We start from the raw sequence: 16,958 nt of genomic DNA on the forward strand, positions 1-16,958 counted from the left end.
TGGTCCAAGGTACTTGAAGTTGTCCACTCTCTCCACAGGGGTCCCATAGATGTTTAGGGGGTTGTAGATGTTCTTCTGTTTCCTCCCATAGTCCACTACATCTCCTTCGTGTTGTTGACATTCAGATGGAGGTTGTTGTCCTGACACCACCCGCCACCAGGTAGGCCCTCTCATCACTGTTGGAGATCAGGCCTACCACAGCTATGTCATCAGCGAACTTGACAATGCAGTTGGACTCATAGGTGGCTGGCTATACTAGGGATGTAACGGTATGAACATTTCATACCACGATTATAGTGACCAAAATTACTGGTGAAAATGTTCAATAAGTACTGATAGACCGTCTGGAATCATTTCAACAACTTTTTTTTTTTTTTTAAACACAAATAACATAGGGAAAGTCATGCCTCTCAACGGTTGAAAGGGCATCATGCCCTTTGCTATGAAATATGGAAGGGTTGCACTGAGGTATTTGGGATTTTTGGATGTGGGTGCATAAGCGTATCATTTCCTCTGAAGTCGAAACTGGGAATGACGTCGGACTGTATGTCTATGGTAACCTATTTACTGTGGTTATTCAAAGCACGGTAATCGAACACGGTTTTAATGATAATTTATTTAAAAACGGTAATCGTCGGGAATTTTCATTGTGGTTTACCGTGAAACTGGTAACCGTTTCATCCCTACTGGCTATGCAGTCATGTGTGTACACAGGGAGTACAGCAGTGGGGACAGGACACAGCCCTGGGGGCTCCTTTGTTAAGGGGTGAGGGAGGATGATGTGTTGCCCGTTTTCACCACCTGGGGTCTGCCTCTCAGCAAATAACCTGTGATTCCATTTGTAATGTTTTGCTGTGGCAACCCACTTTTTTTTCTTCTTTGAACAATGTATATATTGTTTTAATACAGTTATATCAGGAAATAGACATGATTATTAGTAGCTTTTTCTGTTTTTCTTTTTTTTACCCCCAAACCCCTCGGGTTGTCCTTACATCTAAATTAGATTTCTGTTGGCGGCTACCTTTTCCAGTGTATAGGCCTATATATTTTATTATCTTATAGATTCATTGAGTTTTAATGTGTAACCAGAAGCTTTTAGGAAATGCAGTGGAGTAAAAAGCTGACATTTTTTGCTGAAAGTATAGAGGGGTAAAAAGTAAAAGTTGCTGAAAATAGAGATACTTGAGTGCAGATCCTTAAAAAAAGCAACTTGAGTAATGTAATTCTTACTTCAAATAAGTAGACCTAAGTAGACCTAGTAAGGTCAGCTTGCCAATGACAAATCTCTAATCTTGCTCTAGGCTACCTTCAGCTACAAGCACATTGTTTTTGAAGTGCCAGCCAATATATCTGTGGAGTGGTTGGACATGGAAGATGACTTTTAATTAATTCCACTGATAAGTCCACCAAGGAGCACTTAGATGATTGCTATGGCATAGGGATTTCAGATAGCAAACAAAGGCAGCCATTTAAATGGACATGGTAGCCTACCTGTATCTTGTACATATGACATATTTGGATCCTTTAACAGGCGCACACACACTTTTTCATTTCATTCCAAGCCTTTATTTCACCTCGGGGATCCACTGAGGGAGACCCTCATTTTCGGTAGAGCCAAGTTCATAAGAATAAACATATACAGTTCAATATACAGATAAATAAATAGGATAAGACAATATACACATTACATAACATCAAGTAAAACAATTACACAAAGAAACAAAATGGTCCTCAGCCATGTACTTAAAAAGTTGATAGGATGGGAGAGAGTCTAACTTAAAAGTGTTCTGTAGTAGGCTCCAGGCATGCGGAGCAGCAAATGAAAAGGCAGTTTTGCCAAGCTCTGTTCTAGTACAAGGAACCAGAACAAGCCAAGCGTTAGAGCGAGTAGGGCAGGGATTGACATACTGGGTTAACAACCTGGAGACACACGCGCACACACACACACACACACACACACACACACACACACACACACAGGTAGCCTAAGTTGAGAATGCCAAAACCCAGGCACCACACTGTAAATCACCAAATATGCATTGTTCCCTATCTCTGCATCACCCTGTGTTGATGCCTTGTTTTGCTTTGCCTGACTTATGGGTTTGGTTTCATATCCTCTCCGTAATTCTCAGAGTGACTATTCTGATTACAAGGTGCAAAGGGGCACTATAAACTGTGGATGTGTTTCAGGGTATAGAAACACAGCAGCTGCTCTTGCCAAAGACTACCAAAAGTCTACAACCAAAAATTAAAATTCATTTTAGGTCACTGCAATGCAAATGTGTAGCCCTTTTAAGGCTCAAATGGGGAAACTGTTTTATATATATATATATATATATATATAATGTGTGTGTTTTACTCCTTTTTCTGTGAGGCGTGTTGTGTTGCTGATTGAGATGTGTGTATGGGAGCCGCTTTCTCAGCCTGATCAGGGCTTTCATGCAGGCTAAGCTGCTTTCCTTCAGCCCCTGTCCCAAAGCCTCCTGTTTCTAAAGACTCTTGTCTTTCCACTTACTGTAATTTACCCCACCACACTTACAGACATTCTCACTTTCCCCCTCGCTTCAAAGTTCTCTTGTACCATGTCTTGTTTGCAGGGCCACTCCAGACAGAGTACTCTTTGGTACTTCATTCTCAGAAATCCTCCTCATGATGCAGACAGGCGTGGGAAGGACTAGATAAGAGAACACAGTATGTGTTCTCAGAATGACAATAAAGGAAAAGAAAAGAAAAAAAAGGATCTCACTATACGGTGGCAAAGTACCCCATTAGAAGAACAGCACTTGCTGTGACCATGTACGCCATCAGAAGAACAGCACATGCTGTGACCATGTACGCCATCAGAAGCACAGCATTTTTATACAGTGAGTTGGAAAAACTCTTGGAACCATTTCTCAGGTAGGTCTTTTTTATTTTATTCAAACACCTACACCGTCAATATTTCTGGGACTAAAACAAACCCTCACCAACAATCATTATAAACCCAAATTAGTCAGGACAAGTCAGATGAGACAGGACCAAATATGTATTTCCAACGTGTACCACACATACAGTACACACACTATGAAGCGGGATACAGAAATAAACTATTAGTCTGCTGCAAGGCTTTGAGAAAGACATACCATACATACTGTACCACATGATCTTGTTCCAGATAGAATGGGCATATTTACACAAATCATTTTCTAACATTTATAACTGTACATTGCAGGTTTACTCCAGCTTTGGTTTTACATGTTACAGGTCTACATAAGATAGAGATGATTCTGTAAAAGCACTTTTTGGGGGGAATAAGCTGTAGATTTGAATATTTGTGACCTGGACAAGCCTCTGACTCCAAGGTCAACACAGTGTGAGATGGAGTCACTGGGTAGTCAGCTCGGAGACGGCCGACTGACAGACTACCATGCGGAATATTGCAAACTATGAGTCGTAACAGGAAAGTGCTGCCTTTATGAGCACGCCAACACCAACAGTATGAGGTCAGATCAGCATCTCAATAATAACACCACGTCAGCCCTTGATCCTATCATCATATCCAACGTTAATCTCCCCATTTCAACCCTCTACAGCATTTAAATGTCTGTGCAATCTGGAGGATTTCTATCACACCTCCCCGCACTTTCGCTTTCAAGGGACTCTCATAAACCGCTCTCTCCAGCCTTTCCCATTGGCCTGGCTCCAGTGGGGCTGGCCTGAGCTGGTCTGTGCTCCCCCAGGATGGCAGCGATCAGGGCCTCAGGGGCCGTGACCCCGCCCCCCGGGGACCCGGGGCTGAGGGGGCTGACGGCCGGTGAGATCAGGGCGTCGGAGGAGACCAGGCGCTCCTTCTTAGCAGCGGCGCAGGGAGAGCGGCTGCGTGACTGTCCCTCTCTGGGCCGGGGGCACAGGCTGAGGCCCTGCAAGGAGGGCAGCGGGGGGTTGGAGAGCGCAGGCATGGCGGGGCTGCGGCTACGGTGGCGTTGGCGGCGGCGGTGGCGGTGTCTGCCCGTCCCCGGACTGGGGCTGCGGGAGCTGGGAGCCAGTAGGACCAGCGTGCTGTCGTCCTCGGAGCTGACGTCAGAGCTGTCGGAGCGACACGCGGTCGGGCTGAGGACTGGGAGCTTGATCTGTAGTAGATTGAGGAAATGCAAGAGGAGAAGGGAGCGATTATGCCAAAGTAATAGCTATTATGGCAAGGTGTGTAAAATGTTGGGGGAAGAATGGCAAGGAAACACTTGTGGTTTGGGGACTGGCAGCAGAAGGACGATTTGTTATTGTTCATTAGAAGCCTGGGAGGAAAAGAGCAGGAGGGGTCGTGACCTGGAAGGGCAACGTCACGCCGACAATACTGTTCATGTTGTTGCTGTAGTAGCCAAGCATGTACTCCCCAGCATCGCTGGGCAAGTCCTCCTCTGTAAATGTCACCTGGAGGGAAGAGGTAGACAAATATATATATATATATATATATATATATAGAGAGAGAGAGAGAGAGAGAGAGAGAGAGAGAGAGAGCAAGAGAGAGAGAGAGCAAGAGAGAGAGAGTGAGAGAGAGAGAGAGAGAGAGAGAGAGAGAGAGAGAGAGCAAGAGAGAGAGAGAGAGAGAGAGAGAGAGAGAGAATAAAGAACAGTTGAACTTGAAATACTGGAAGTTCTCTGAATCTCTGATACTATGGTTGTACAACATAGGCACTGTAGGCCTAAATGTATATTTGCGCTACCTGTGTCACATTTTCTCCCTTGGCGCACACGCTGGCTACATAGTCCTTGTGATGTCTGAATCGAACCTGTGTTAACAAACCACAGAGAGCAGTCTCTCTAATGAATACAGTAGGGCCTAGGAACTGGTTAGAACATATTGAGGTTGATGAAGCTCTGTAACACTAGAACAGGACATATTCTATCTAACAGCTCTGTAATGCCAGAACCACTCCATACCTGGTACATCAATGAATTCTTACATTATATATTGCCACCCAGTCCCATGAGCTGCGCTGGTAGGTTGACGCCACAGCAAATCTGACTGTGGCGTCAGAAACTTTAGTCCACTCCCTCTCAATCCTCTCGAATGTCACCAGGGGGATGTCCACCTTGAAAGGGAACTGAAAAAGAGCATGAGAGATGGATGAAAATGGAAACACAGAGGAACTGGAGAGGTGCAAAGAGAAAAAAAAGAGAGAGGGGTATGTAGTAGGTAATGTTGAGTGGTCAATATAGGCCCAGTTTCCCACACACAGATTAAGCCTGGCCTAGGACTAAGAGGCCCTTTGAATAAATAATGAATTGTTAACACGTGCACAGTGAACCAATCGTCCCCCACCCATGACGCATGTCATCATCATGTAGGCTACAGTTGTTGAATGAAATTGGTCGTTTTCTCATCAATCTAGCAGTCAGTAAAATCGACCAAATGTCAAGAGGCGGACATTAAAGCATTATGGAACGAGAAGCAGTGGGATGTCACGGATATCGCCATGGCTAGCGGGAGTGGTTAGGCACGACGCGCAGCAGAGTCTATGTCAGTGTATCCTGACATCGAGTTCCATAATGCTTTTATACAACGGTTGCCACATTTATCCGTCAATATTTCAAAAAGAAAGACAATACGAACTTTAAAATGTATTTTTAATGGAACTATTTGTTAATCATTTGCGGATACTTCCGCTGAAAAAGGGAACGTTGCCAGGCAACGACAATGCTACAGCACATCTTTGTAAACATTCTGGACACTGCCACGGCTACTAATAAGAGGTGGATTGATATTAAAAGATGTGTGAACATTCCATTTTAGCGTGGGGATATCGTGGTTATCACCACGGCTGGAATGCAAACTGACCAATAGAGACAATGGACCGGATCTATACTGTTGTATAATATTGGATTCCTCTCGGTTTACAGAATATAGCTAGCCTTGTTTTGAGCAGTTTGAAGTCGATAAGTGTCGTTAGGGGACAGGTATCTGCCCGCCTATCCTAACCTGCCCTCTAGTGGAGAGAAGTGCTATGGCAGTGGTGGGGTAGAAGAGAAAGTCTAGGAATTAGGTTTATTTTTGATTATTTTTTAGTTAACATTGAAATCCCACAAGGTAGAACTGTTATTACTGGGGTGAGGGGTCATCGGCTATGCTTGCTTTATACTGAAATATTGATAATTGACAAATGGTGAATGTGGATCATGTTGGGGGTGAGGTTTGCCCCTGGAGCGCGAAAGCACACTCAGAAAGACGACTCTGGCTGAGAGTGGGGAGAATGCAGAACCGAGAGAACGCACAACTGAGGGAACGGGGAATCCTCTTGTGAGAAGAGGGCTCGTTGAGACCACACGCTGGTGAGGGGATGGCAGCCTAGCCAGGCTGCATGCACTGAGGACGCTGAAACTGCACTATTGTTTTAGACAGTAAACAGACAATCGGCTGGTGAGCCTGACCCTTTTAGAGAAAACAAAACTGACCGACCCAAACAGGACAGCGCGCTGCAGCTGGCTAAGTTGTCGGTCAGCTGGGGAGCTGAGACTGAGGGGGAGACTGGAGCTACGAGAGGCAGCGTTGTAGTGAAAGTTAGGCCAGTTTGCCCATTATCAGTTTTCTGTATTCAAAAAAGATATTGTATAGGTGCTGCCCTGGGGAAGACAGGAAAGGGAAGTCATGTTTGCGATGTCATCGCCTAGACCAAAAGGAGGCCATTTGTGACAGTCTCTCACGTCCTGGGGTGGATCTTGTTTAATAATGAATGAACGCACCTAACCCCGATACTAACCTATGCTACTAAACATCTCAATGAACTCTGTAGATTTATAAGTAGATGGGCTCCTGAGTAGAATAGAGAGACTATGCCTTTACCTATTTTTTTTCATGTACAAAGCGAAATGTGCTTGTCAATGGAATAATGAATTGTGGCGAGTTCCACAACCCAATGTGGTGAGTGCCACAACCCAATATGTGGGCTCTGGTAGGTGAGCTCTGGTAGGTGGGCTCTGGTAGGCCTACATGTGTGACGGAGGCATAAAATTACGCACGCACACACTAATGGACAGGGGTCAATCTAATAGTCCCGTCCCCCCCCCACCCCCCCGAAAAAAAAAAAAAGGAAAAACAAAAACGGATTTAAGATATAAGAACAAACAAAAGATGTTTGTCTGATCATCCATCCTCTCATCACATGACAGACATCCTTGTAGTCAATGTGATTTAGACAAACAGAGCCTGCAGGCAAAAACATGGCACGCAAGATGAAACTTGTAACTATCCACATCCATAAATGAAATCTCCGACGTACTTCAGGCGAGGCACGGATGTCAACGCTGCTCCATCAGAATGTACAGTATTCCATTACCCATTATATTTGCCTATACAGGCTACTGCATATTGTGATTAATTCGCTCGTGCCTCACATATATCTTCCAGTCAACTCTACAAGATTTTGGAGTGTGTCTGTGGCATCCATCTGACGCTTGGCATTGCGCTTGCTGATGTAAGGGCCCCTCGTCCAACATCAGTGTCTGACCTCACAAATGCTCTTCTGGATGAATGGGCAAAAATTCCCACAGACACACTCCCAAATTTCTTGTAGAGAGCCTTCCCAGAAGAGTGGGAGCTGTTATAGCTGCAAAGGGGGAACCAACTCCATATGAATGCCTAGGTGTACTAGGGGTGATCTGTGTCTGTGGAGCCAGCCTATAATGTTTCTGCTGCAATATCAGGCTGCCGGCCAGAGGTCAGGTGGGGTGGGACTCACATGTAAAGAAAAGAGGGCAGAGACAGGCTTGTGGTCACTGATGGTGTAGCCCATATGACTGCGGTAGGAGTGCTGCGTCACCCTGGTAGCCCCGCCCAGCCACGAGGTTAGGCCACGCTGAAGAGCGGCATTATGGGTAGGTACAGGGGAGCCGGTGCGACGCAGGTGCCACAGGATACGATCCGTCCAGGCAGGCTTCCTCTTCTTACCACTGACAGAGGGACAGGGAGAGGACCAGAGGGACAGGGAGAGGGACAGGGGGACAAGGAGAGGAACAGAGGTACAAGGAGAGGAACAGAGGGACAAGGAGAGGGACAGAGGGACAAGGAGAGGGACAGTGGGTCAGGGAGAGGGACAGAGGGACAAGGAGAGGGACAGAGGGACAGGGAGAAGAATAGAGGGACAAGGAGAGGGACAGAGGGACAAGGAGAGGGACAGTGGGTCAGGGAGAGGCACAGAGGAACAGGGAGAGAGTTGAGGAGAGTTTGAGTTGAGTTTTTAATAGGACCTCTTTTAGCCAATGGCTACTCTTCCAAGAGTCCTGAACATTCAAACATATCAATACATATTATTACATACATACACATTTCAATACACTCAATACATATCAATATAACATCTAAACCTTTTCAGCCCTTTTTCTGAAGACTCCAACTACCCGGTTTTGTGGAGTTGCTCCTTTGTTCCTTTTTTGTAAAGAAACCCAGTAAAACGTTTGTTGAGCTTGAGCCTGTTCCCGTGTCTGCTTTGGGGTTCCTTAGCCTTGCCGATTCCTAACAATTTGTAAAGATGGTCTGTGTTCTCTCAGACAGATAGGATCCCTCCACTTAATAGCTTTCTGATAAATTATATTGAAGACGTTTCATTAATAGTATCTCATGATCTGCTAGGTCAAATGCTGGACCGAAGTCTAACGGCACCAACAGTTTTACTTTTATCAATATAATCCAGCCAGTTATCACTTATCTCTCATATCATTCATCTCATCTACCACTCATCAGTGGAATGGTCTTTACGATAAGACTGCATGTTGGTTTGGGGAGATGAGGTCATTCCTTTCCATGTAGTCCCATATCTGATTACTCACTATGCTTTCTAAAACTTCTAAGAGCTGTTAGAATACTGATTGGTTGACTGTTGTCAGTGGCAATTGTTTTTTTTGTTGTCTTTGGGTATTGTACGTAACTTGGCTTGTTTCCATACCTTTGGTGGGGACAAGAGGAGAGGGACAGGGAGAGGGACAGAAGAATGTAGCAAGAGAATGGCGGCAGGGGGAATAGGTGGATAGAAGGGAAGGAGAGGTACAGAGAGAGAGAGAGAGAGAGAGAGAGAGAGAGATCGAGAGAGGGACATGGTGTGAGTTTACACAGAGACTATATTGAGTCTATATTGACTTTTAAGTATTTGAGTATTAAGTTTCTGGTTTACAGAGATTCGACTTCTAATAGACTGCTTCCAAAGGGAGCATCTCACACAACACACCATCCACCTCTCTGTCTGTGCTAGTCAGGTACCTGGTGTCATATGTGTGTGTCCCCACATCAAACTTATACGTTGGGGGAAATTTGAGAGGGTCCTCGTGGAATCCGTCTAAGATGGACTCGCTGGTTTTCGCCATGTTGAGCTAGAACATCACAGAGGAAGAGAAGAGAGATAGACCTAGATTGAGATCAATATAAAGAAAAGAATCACATGAATACATCTTTATCTTGCTATATGCCTTCAGAGCTCAACGGTCTCAGGCATTAGTGGTTCTCTAGCTCCCTCTGTTGGCACTCAGTAATCATCAACTGCCACTTCAACTTGATGAAGACTTCCAGAACATTTCCTTTGGCTTTTGTTCATAACAAATGATCAGCCTGTGAAGCTGTCTCACCTGGTCTCTCTCCCAAAGCAAGGGGAGTTTATTGCTCTCGATGGCACTCTTCACCACATGAATGTCATAGTCTTCTATGCGGAAATTTAGGTCCCCAAACCAGAACACCACACTGGGAAGAGAACACAAGAGACATTTCAATTAACCTTCCAGAAGGCAAGAACACAACCAAAGACCACTACCTTCACTTACAATCAGCTTACAATCAGCAATTTCATAATCTGTAAAAAAAAAAATATATATATATTTTTATCTTGTCCTACTTGGGGACCAAATCACTAGCTGGTGTCACATACAGTATAGTTACTGTAGCTCGCCAATAGCTAGCAAAAGGCTACGTAGAGACGAGTTGGCTCAGACTGAGCAGAGGCAGATTGAGCAGAAGCAGAGAGGTTTCACCTGTTGGGGTAGGACAACTGACATGGATGCTTTTATGATTGGTTCACTGGCCTAACTGCATAATTTTCGTAATAATGTATGAGAATAACCACGCCCAAAAACCCACTATCATGAATGTTACTTAACATTGACAATAATTTCAAATTTGGATTGAAGCTAATTTCTAATACTTTTAGATGCTTAGTATTATGTACATTACTAAATTACATAGTTAGAAGGCTATTGTGGATTTGGGTTCATAGTGGCTTTAACACTTCTGCTCTTAAGTCCCAAACTGTCCCCACAGCTCCTGTGGTCGACCCTGCGCTGCTTCCAACCTGTGTCCACCCCGGGACTAGGCTGTTTCCTATTGCAATTAGATCTGATAAATACAAATTCTATATATTATTACACTACGTGTAATAACCCCGCCCCCTCCCAGTAACCCACTCATGGTCGAGCACACCGGTTGCAGCCCCGCCCTCAAACTGCTGCTGCTGCAGGATGCTCTCGAAGTCCTCCATGCGCTGCTCTAGGTTCCGCATGTGGGCCGGGAGGTGACAGTTGAGGAAGCAGACAGGGTGGCCGAACATCGTCATCCTCACACTGACACCCCCTTTGTTACCCTGATGGAGGGAGGGAACAGAAGAGAGAGAGAGAGAGAGAGAGAGGGGGAGGGTGAGTGAGAAAAAGAAATCGCTGTACATGCTGTGTGCTGGGAGTACACCCCCCAGACAATTGTAAAGCCATGAGGCATGACGGAGTGGGATATATGGTGATTGCACTGAACCACCTGTAAGGGACGTTTTTAGAGTGGTGCACAGCTCAGCAGCAATGCTGGGCATAAGAGCTCCAGACAGCCAGACAGTCCTGCTGCTGCACTGACCTCCCTGAGAAGGAGACTGCACCAGCAGCCTGGTAGTGATACTGACATCAACACGCACAGGAAGGTCAGACTCACACACACACACACACACACACACACACGCACGCACGCTCTCCAAGCACGCACACACACACACACACACGCACTCACACACGCACACATACACACATCATACTTTTCATGTCTATACCTGTATGCACACACGCATTTCTGCACCTACACACACACACACACACACACCTGCTCCCCTTATTTCTCTCTGTCTTATCGCCTGGCATATCAACATGTTCTAATCAATCAATTCTAAAAGCGAATTGCATCACAAAGAAGGGTTGGGTTTCTGAGTCTGAGTTTCAGCGCAGGGATGACTGGGGGTGACACCTACCCAATATCCCCCGAGACCAGTACGTGTGCTCTGTGTTTGCACACCTCGTAGGAACGGAAAATAGCTGAACTTTGAGAAGACCAGTAATAGCACCCCCTGCATACGCTGGGATGCCACCTGGAGAGAGAGAGATAGGGAGAGAGAGAGAGAGATAGAGAAAGTGAGAAAGAGGGAAGGAGAGCAAAAAGGAGAGAGAGAGAGAGAGAGAGAGAGAGAGAGAGAGAGAGAGAGAGAGAGAGAGAGAGAAGTGACGGATCGAGACAACGGGACGTAGGAGAGGGATGTTTGGCGGAGAGAGAGAGAGAGAGAGAGAGAGGGAGAGAGAGAGGGAGAGAGATAGGGAGAGAGAGAGAGAGAGAGAGAGAGGAGAGAGAGAGAGAGAGAGAGAGAGAGGAGGAGAGGGAGACCGAAACCTTTGAAACAGTTGCACTGAAAAATAATTTCATGAGAATTATGAGCAGCACAAGCAGCACAACAGTATCCATAGAGATGTAGACGGTGTCCAGCACGTATTCAGACAGACTTTTATTATTAACGCTTTACTGACCAGCACATATCCATAGCGACTGAGCGTGTCCATGCAGAGCTCACTCCACTGGTCCGTGAACAGAGCATCCTTCAAACGCTTGTTTATCATAGAGTTCACTTCCTGCAGCCTGGGGGAGAGAGGAGATAAATCTCATTACTTATTAAGTGTGCTAGGGGAGTAATGAAAACAGACTGGGATAGAGAGACTGAATCAGTTGAGATGGAAGACTAGGAGTGGAGAGATCGAAGTGGAAGTAGAGGGGATTGAGAGGACTTGTCCACGCCTGCCTATCAGGTTGTGTGGAGAGGCTCTTACCCAATGACAAACATATCTATGTTGCCATCGTCTGCATTTGGCCCAAATAGGGAGGTGATGTCATCAGGGGGAACGGCGGATCCCACGTTCCATGTGACAATGTGGACCCTATCAGAGGACAAGAGAAGCAGATACAGTGCATAATATTCCTTCATGTCCAGTATTTGAATCAAAATACAGACTCCATATACAGGCATATATATAATCCAACTCAAATCAACTCAGTTGTGATTTGTGATGTGCATTTTTAGTGCCGAGAAAAGAACATAGAAGCTAAATTCTGTCTGGGAGCTCTGCCAAGGACACGTGCTCGTATTCATTCTGTTAGACTCAGCAGCAGGCTTTTAGTGAGATGTTATTGCGTTTGATTCATGTGACACGCTGGCTCAACCCAGCTCCGTCTGCAAATGGCTGCTATCGGAAAAACTAGATTCGGCTCGGCTTGCTCTACACGCCAGCGACAAGTGGACAAGAAGTAAACAATCTCCACGGAGACAACTGAACACATTACACCTGAACACATTACACCTTAGGCACATTGTGGTGTACTGAGTGAGAAGAAACGGTAAACCTCGTATCCAGCAGACATGAAGGCCAATTATTATTATTAGTCCTTTGTCTCACCTGAAGTCATCGGTTTCACCGCCTGTCTTGTCAGCCTGAGGCTGGTTCTCCACCGCGGCGCCAGGTGAGCTGATCTTCTGCGGCCACGGCCCGGGGCTCGGTCTGGGGCCGAGGCCGGACGGCGGGGTGGGGTTGAGCGGAAGCGGAGGCAGGCTGGGCTGAGGGCTCAGGTAAGGCTGAACGATGTGAGGCTGAGGGCTGAGAGGACCCTGAGACGGCTCGGTGGGGGACTGGGACAGGGAGACGGGGCTGTGTGGTCCCGGGATACGAACTGGGACAGAAGCCCTCTCCTTGGCGTGAGCCTCAGAGGCTCTGGAGGTCTTCCCTGTCAGTTTGGTCCCCAGTGCGGTCGGCCTGGGGCGGCTGATGTTAACGGGAGGTGCGGGAGTGGACCCAGGCCTTACCCGCTCGGATCGCGTCTGGCCTGACATGTCAGCGGGTAGATCTGCAGCCTGCGCTGGGCCCGGGCCGGGCACTCTCCCAGGCCCCCCGGTGGGGCTGACGACGGGTGCTACACGGTCTGTCGGGCACAGGGACGGACCAGGGGCTGGAAAAGCATTTTGTCCAGAAGGCCTTGCCAGGTCTATTCTGCTTCGTTTCTGCTTCATCTGATCCATTGACCTGAAGGGGCACAGCAGAGGGCATTAGAACCAGCGGGCCAGAAGGAAAAGGCAGATTGCGAGATGGAGACAGAGACGGGTCTTCTGCAGAACGTGTGAAGGATACCAGAGCAGAATATGTAACGGATACCAGAGCAGAATATGTGAAGGATACCAGAGCAGAATATGTGAAGGATACCAGAGCAGAATATGTGAAGGATACCAGAGCAGAATATGTCAAGGATACCAGAGCAGAATATGTCAAGGATACCAGAGCAGAATGGCGGAATGAGAAGAGTGACCTGCGCTTGTTTGTCCTTCACAATCCCCCTTCCCTCCTCCTTTGGACCCAGAGAACCTACATTCATCACCAGGCCCAGGGGCTGACGGGTGGGGAGGGGGGTGGGGGGCACTGGCATGGAGAATGGGGTTAATGTGATGGAGGAGGCGGAGGGGGGTAGCCTACCTGTCCAGCTCCTGACGGGAGGGGTGGAGGAGGGGGGTACTGGCATGGAGATTAGGGTTGGGGGGCAGGGGGGGGGGGGGAACCATTCAGTACTGATATTAAACCCAACCATTCAGTCTACTTTCCTGTTGCTTAGCAACGACTTTGTCACCAACCCCCTTCCCGGCGTCAGCCCCTCCTTCCTCATATCATCCTGATCACCGGTGTTGGGGTGGACAGGTTGCCCGTTTCAGGGCCGAACAACTGTCCTTGATCTGTGTTAGTAAATGGATCTCTGGTGCAGCCGACAGAGTCACTTCTACAGTGTAAGACCCTCAGACAGTGTGTCTGCATGAAGCGGAACACGAACCCGGCGCGGGGGGGCGCGGGCGGGGAGGCACGGCACCGGCACAATGTCAACAGACAGACGGGGTCACATGACATTTATTGCATAGTGAGAGTTCCCCTCAGTTTAGAAATACAGGACAAGCCAGGCACCTGACTAAGCTCACTTACCGACCATATTGTCTGCCTCCCCCTACACATCAAATACACTCTTGACTTATTAATGACATCCAGATGCACTGGAAACTGAAGGGAAAATTGGACCACTGTGACCACTCACGCAGAGCTGAAGCCTATATTTCCAGTACTTTGTGGTTGTGTTTGTGGTCGTATATTGCTGTTATATCCCTGGGGTCACAGTGTGATACATATAAAGGGGAGACAGGCTGACTACTACCGGCAAGTTTCCATTAGGTTGCTTAGGCTATAGGCTGTTTCAGCAAAAACATCTGTCACCTATCAAAGATTCATCAGATAGCAATATAATTTAATGCAAATCTACTTAGGCATCTCCTCAGTGAGGGCTTTGATGGCTAATGGATAGAACAGTGTGCATAATGAAATGGGAAATGGCTAGACCTATATATTTACGAAATAAAAAAACACTCATGGATGTATGATCAGAAACTGATAGCCTATTTATGATATTACAAAGCGTGTTGATTGTTGCGGGCTATAGCATACTGAAGAGGTTGACAGTGCAAAGTAGGATAGGATACTTACCTTTCATGTGTGGCAAGGTGAAACGCTTCGCTGGTGCACGGGAGACTCAAAGTGACGAAAGGCAGAGCATTGTGAGATAATTCTATCCCATTGATTTGTTTTGCCGATTGCAATCGAAACAGGCTTCCAGTCGTCAGAAAGACAGGGCTTTTTTCAACCAGTCTTACATCCCACTGTGCCGGTACTTGGCGGATGACAAGTGGGCAAAGATGCGAAACGTCGGTACCATGGACAGCGAATGACAGCCCGTCACGCTGGAGATGTGTTTCGTCCAATGACACGCTAGTTGTTCCATGGACCTTCAAAAGAAGTCCTCTGTTGCTCGGCGTGTAATGAGTGCGTCTGCCGGGCAGCACAGAGGAGCGGGGTAGCTGTAGGCAAACCTACTCACCTGCTGTCTGTGGGATGCCGATCGGTAGCCTACCGCTATAAAGGAACACATTACGCTCACCGCCAGCACGCCTGAATGAAAATGGGGGGCAGTAGCCTAACTATCCATATCAATGTTTCGACAGTTGACCGGTCGGTCTAACAAACTGAGCATCAGTCGTATCAATGACGTAAATCAATCCGCAAACAACAGCACCGTAGTGAAGACTTGCAGAATTAAAATATCAGACTGATACCTGACCGTTAGTGGAGTGTATTCTAGTTTGAGCGATAACCTACAGAGCACTGCACAAGAGCACCCTGGGTAGAGGCCAGTGTGGTCAGTCGGATTATGCTTGGAAGTGCATTAAAATGACAAGGGTCATGTTCCCAGAAAGATCATCGACAGGATATTCATAACGGAGATTGGCCTTTGCCCTTTTATGCCAGTGGAAGTGAATTTTCCAACTATAGGAATGGGCTATTAAAAGCAGTCATTCTTAGAAGCATGTTTATTAAAATGTAGGCTACACTAGGCAATGTAGAATAGAGAAAACCGTAGGCCTAGGCTACGTCATTCATGTGAGCAAAATAGCCTGCATCAAAACAAACCATATGAACTAATTAAGCAGATTTTAGTAGCCAAGTCAGTTCCTCATTGTGACATACAAAATCTACATTTAATTCAGTGTACATCATAAAAATCATTTTGTAGTATGCCTACAAAAAAGTGTATACACAAAGATAGAAAATACAAAAGTCTATGTGACCATGAAGGTCTGATGTAACCTTTTCTTTGGACCAGCATTCCTTTGGAGTAGCCTGGAATCTAGGTATTTGCCATTTTTAGATAGTGTCCAAATAAAGTAATGTTTTGGCAACTAGACTATTTCCTCGTTCCCTAGCCGAACTCCCTAGCCTCAGTTGGCATTTATACAAATGTTTACAAAAGGGTTCACAGAGCTCTGAGAAGAGGAGTTGTCACTCAATATATGAGATTTATCTAATGTCCCTTTTATATAACACAACTACACTATGAAAATCCATTCCCTGATTTCCTATGACTCTGACTGAGATTGATGCAGATGTGTAATCTCAGAGGAGCGTACTGATCCCAAGTGCCAGCTGTTCACTCTAAACATAGATACACACACACAACCAATAAAAATAGACACAGTGGACAGACACATGACTCAAATCTGAGCTGCATGTAGCTGACTATTACTTCAAACTGCAAACAATTCTTTCCCTTTAACACGGTATTGTAGAAAGCAAAAACATGTTTTGTCTTGCGAAACATGCATGATGTTATTGCACTGCACCTCGCCTTATGAGCTATCATGTCCCACGTCTCTGTGGCGGACCCTAAGCTAGGGCTTTCTTCTTGGTTTTGACCAGGCCTTTCTTCACCAGGCAGCGGTAGAACTCCTGGAGGTAGGTATACACACACTTCCAATTCGGCTCCTTCATCCGCAGCAGGTCATCCACGTCCAGCAGAGGGGGGCAGTCTGCCAGCCTCCTGCAGCCCAGAGAAGAAGAGAGAGAGAGAGAGAGAGAGAGAGAGGGAGAGAGAGAGGGAGAGAGAGAGAGAGAGAGAGAGAGAGAGGGAGAGACAGAGAGAGAGAGAGAGAGAGAGGGACATAGACAAACATTGACCAAGATACAAGGAGAGAGAGACGGGGGGTAGAGAGAGAACTAACCATACTAGCTGTATGACATCATAAATCCCTCCCCCATTCTCAGGGCTTGGATGGTGTACAGTATGTGGATGC

General features: G+C 46.5%; 1 protein-coding gene across 1 annotated transcript; it reads right to left on the reverse strand.

Annotated features, from left to right (window-relative positions):
• Positions 1-3,641: 3,641 nt before the first annotated feature.
• On the reverse strand, positions 3,642-13,322 carry inpp5ja (inositol polyphosphate-5-phosphatase Ja; the record flags this gene model as incomplete). Its single annotated transcript, XM_084442568.1, has 12 exons — positions 3,642-4,109; positions 4,303-4,407; positions 4,701-4,766; positions 4,941-5,081; positions 7,713-7,923; positions 9,227-9,336; positions 9,589-9,700; positions 10,417-10,592; positions 11,238-11,354; positions 11,785-11,893; positions 12,082-12,189; positions 12,706-13,322. 12 exons carry the CDS (start codon positions 13,320-13,322, stop codon positions 3,642-3,644), a joined length of 2,340 nt encoding a protein of 779 aa, XP_084298694.1.
• Positions 13,323-16,958: the final 3,636 nt, after the last annotated feature.

The sequence above is a fragment of the Borostomias antarcticus genome, assembly GCF_949987555.1.
Source record: "Borostomias antarcticus genome assembly, chromosome: 8".
Lineage (NCBI taxonomy): Eukaryota > Metazoa > Chordata > Actinopteri > Stomiiformes > Stomiidae > Borostomias > Borostomias antarcticus.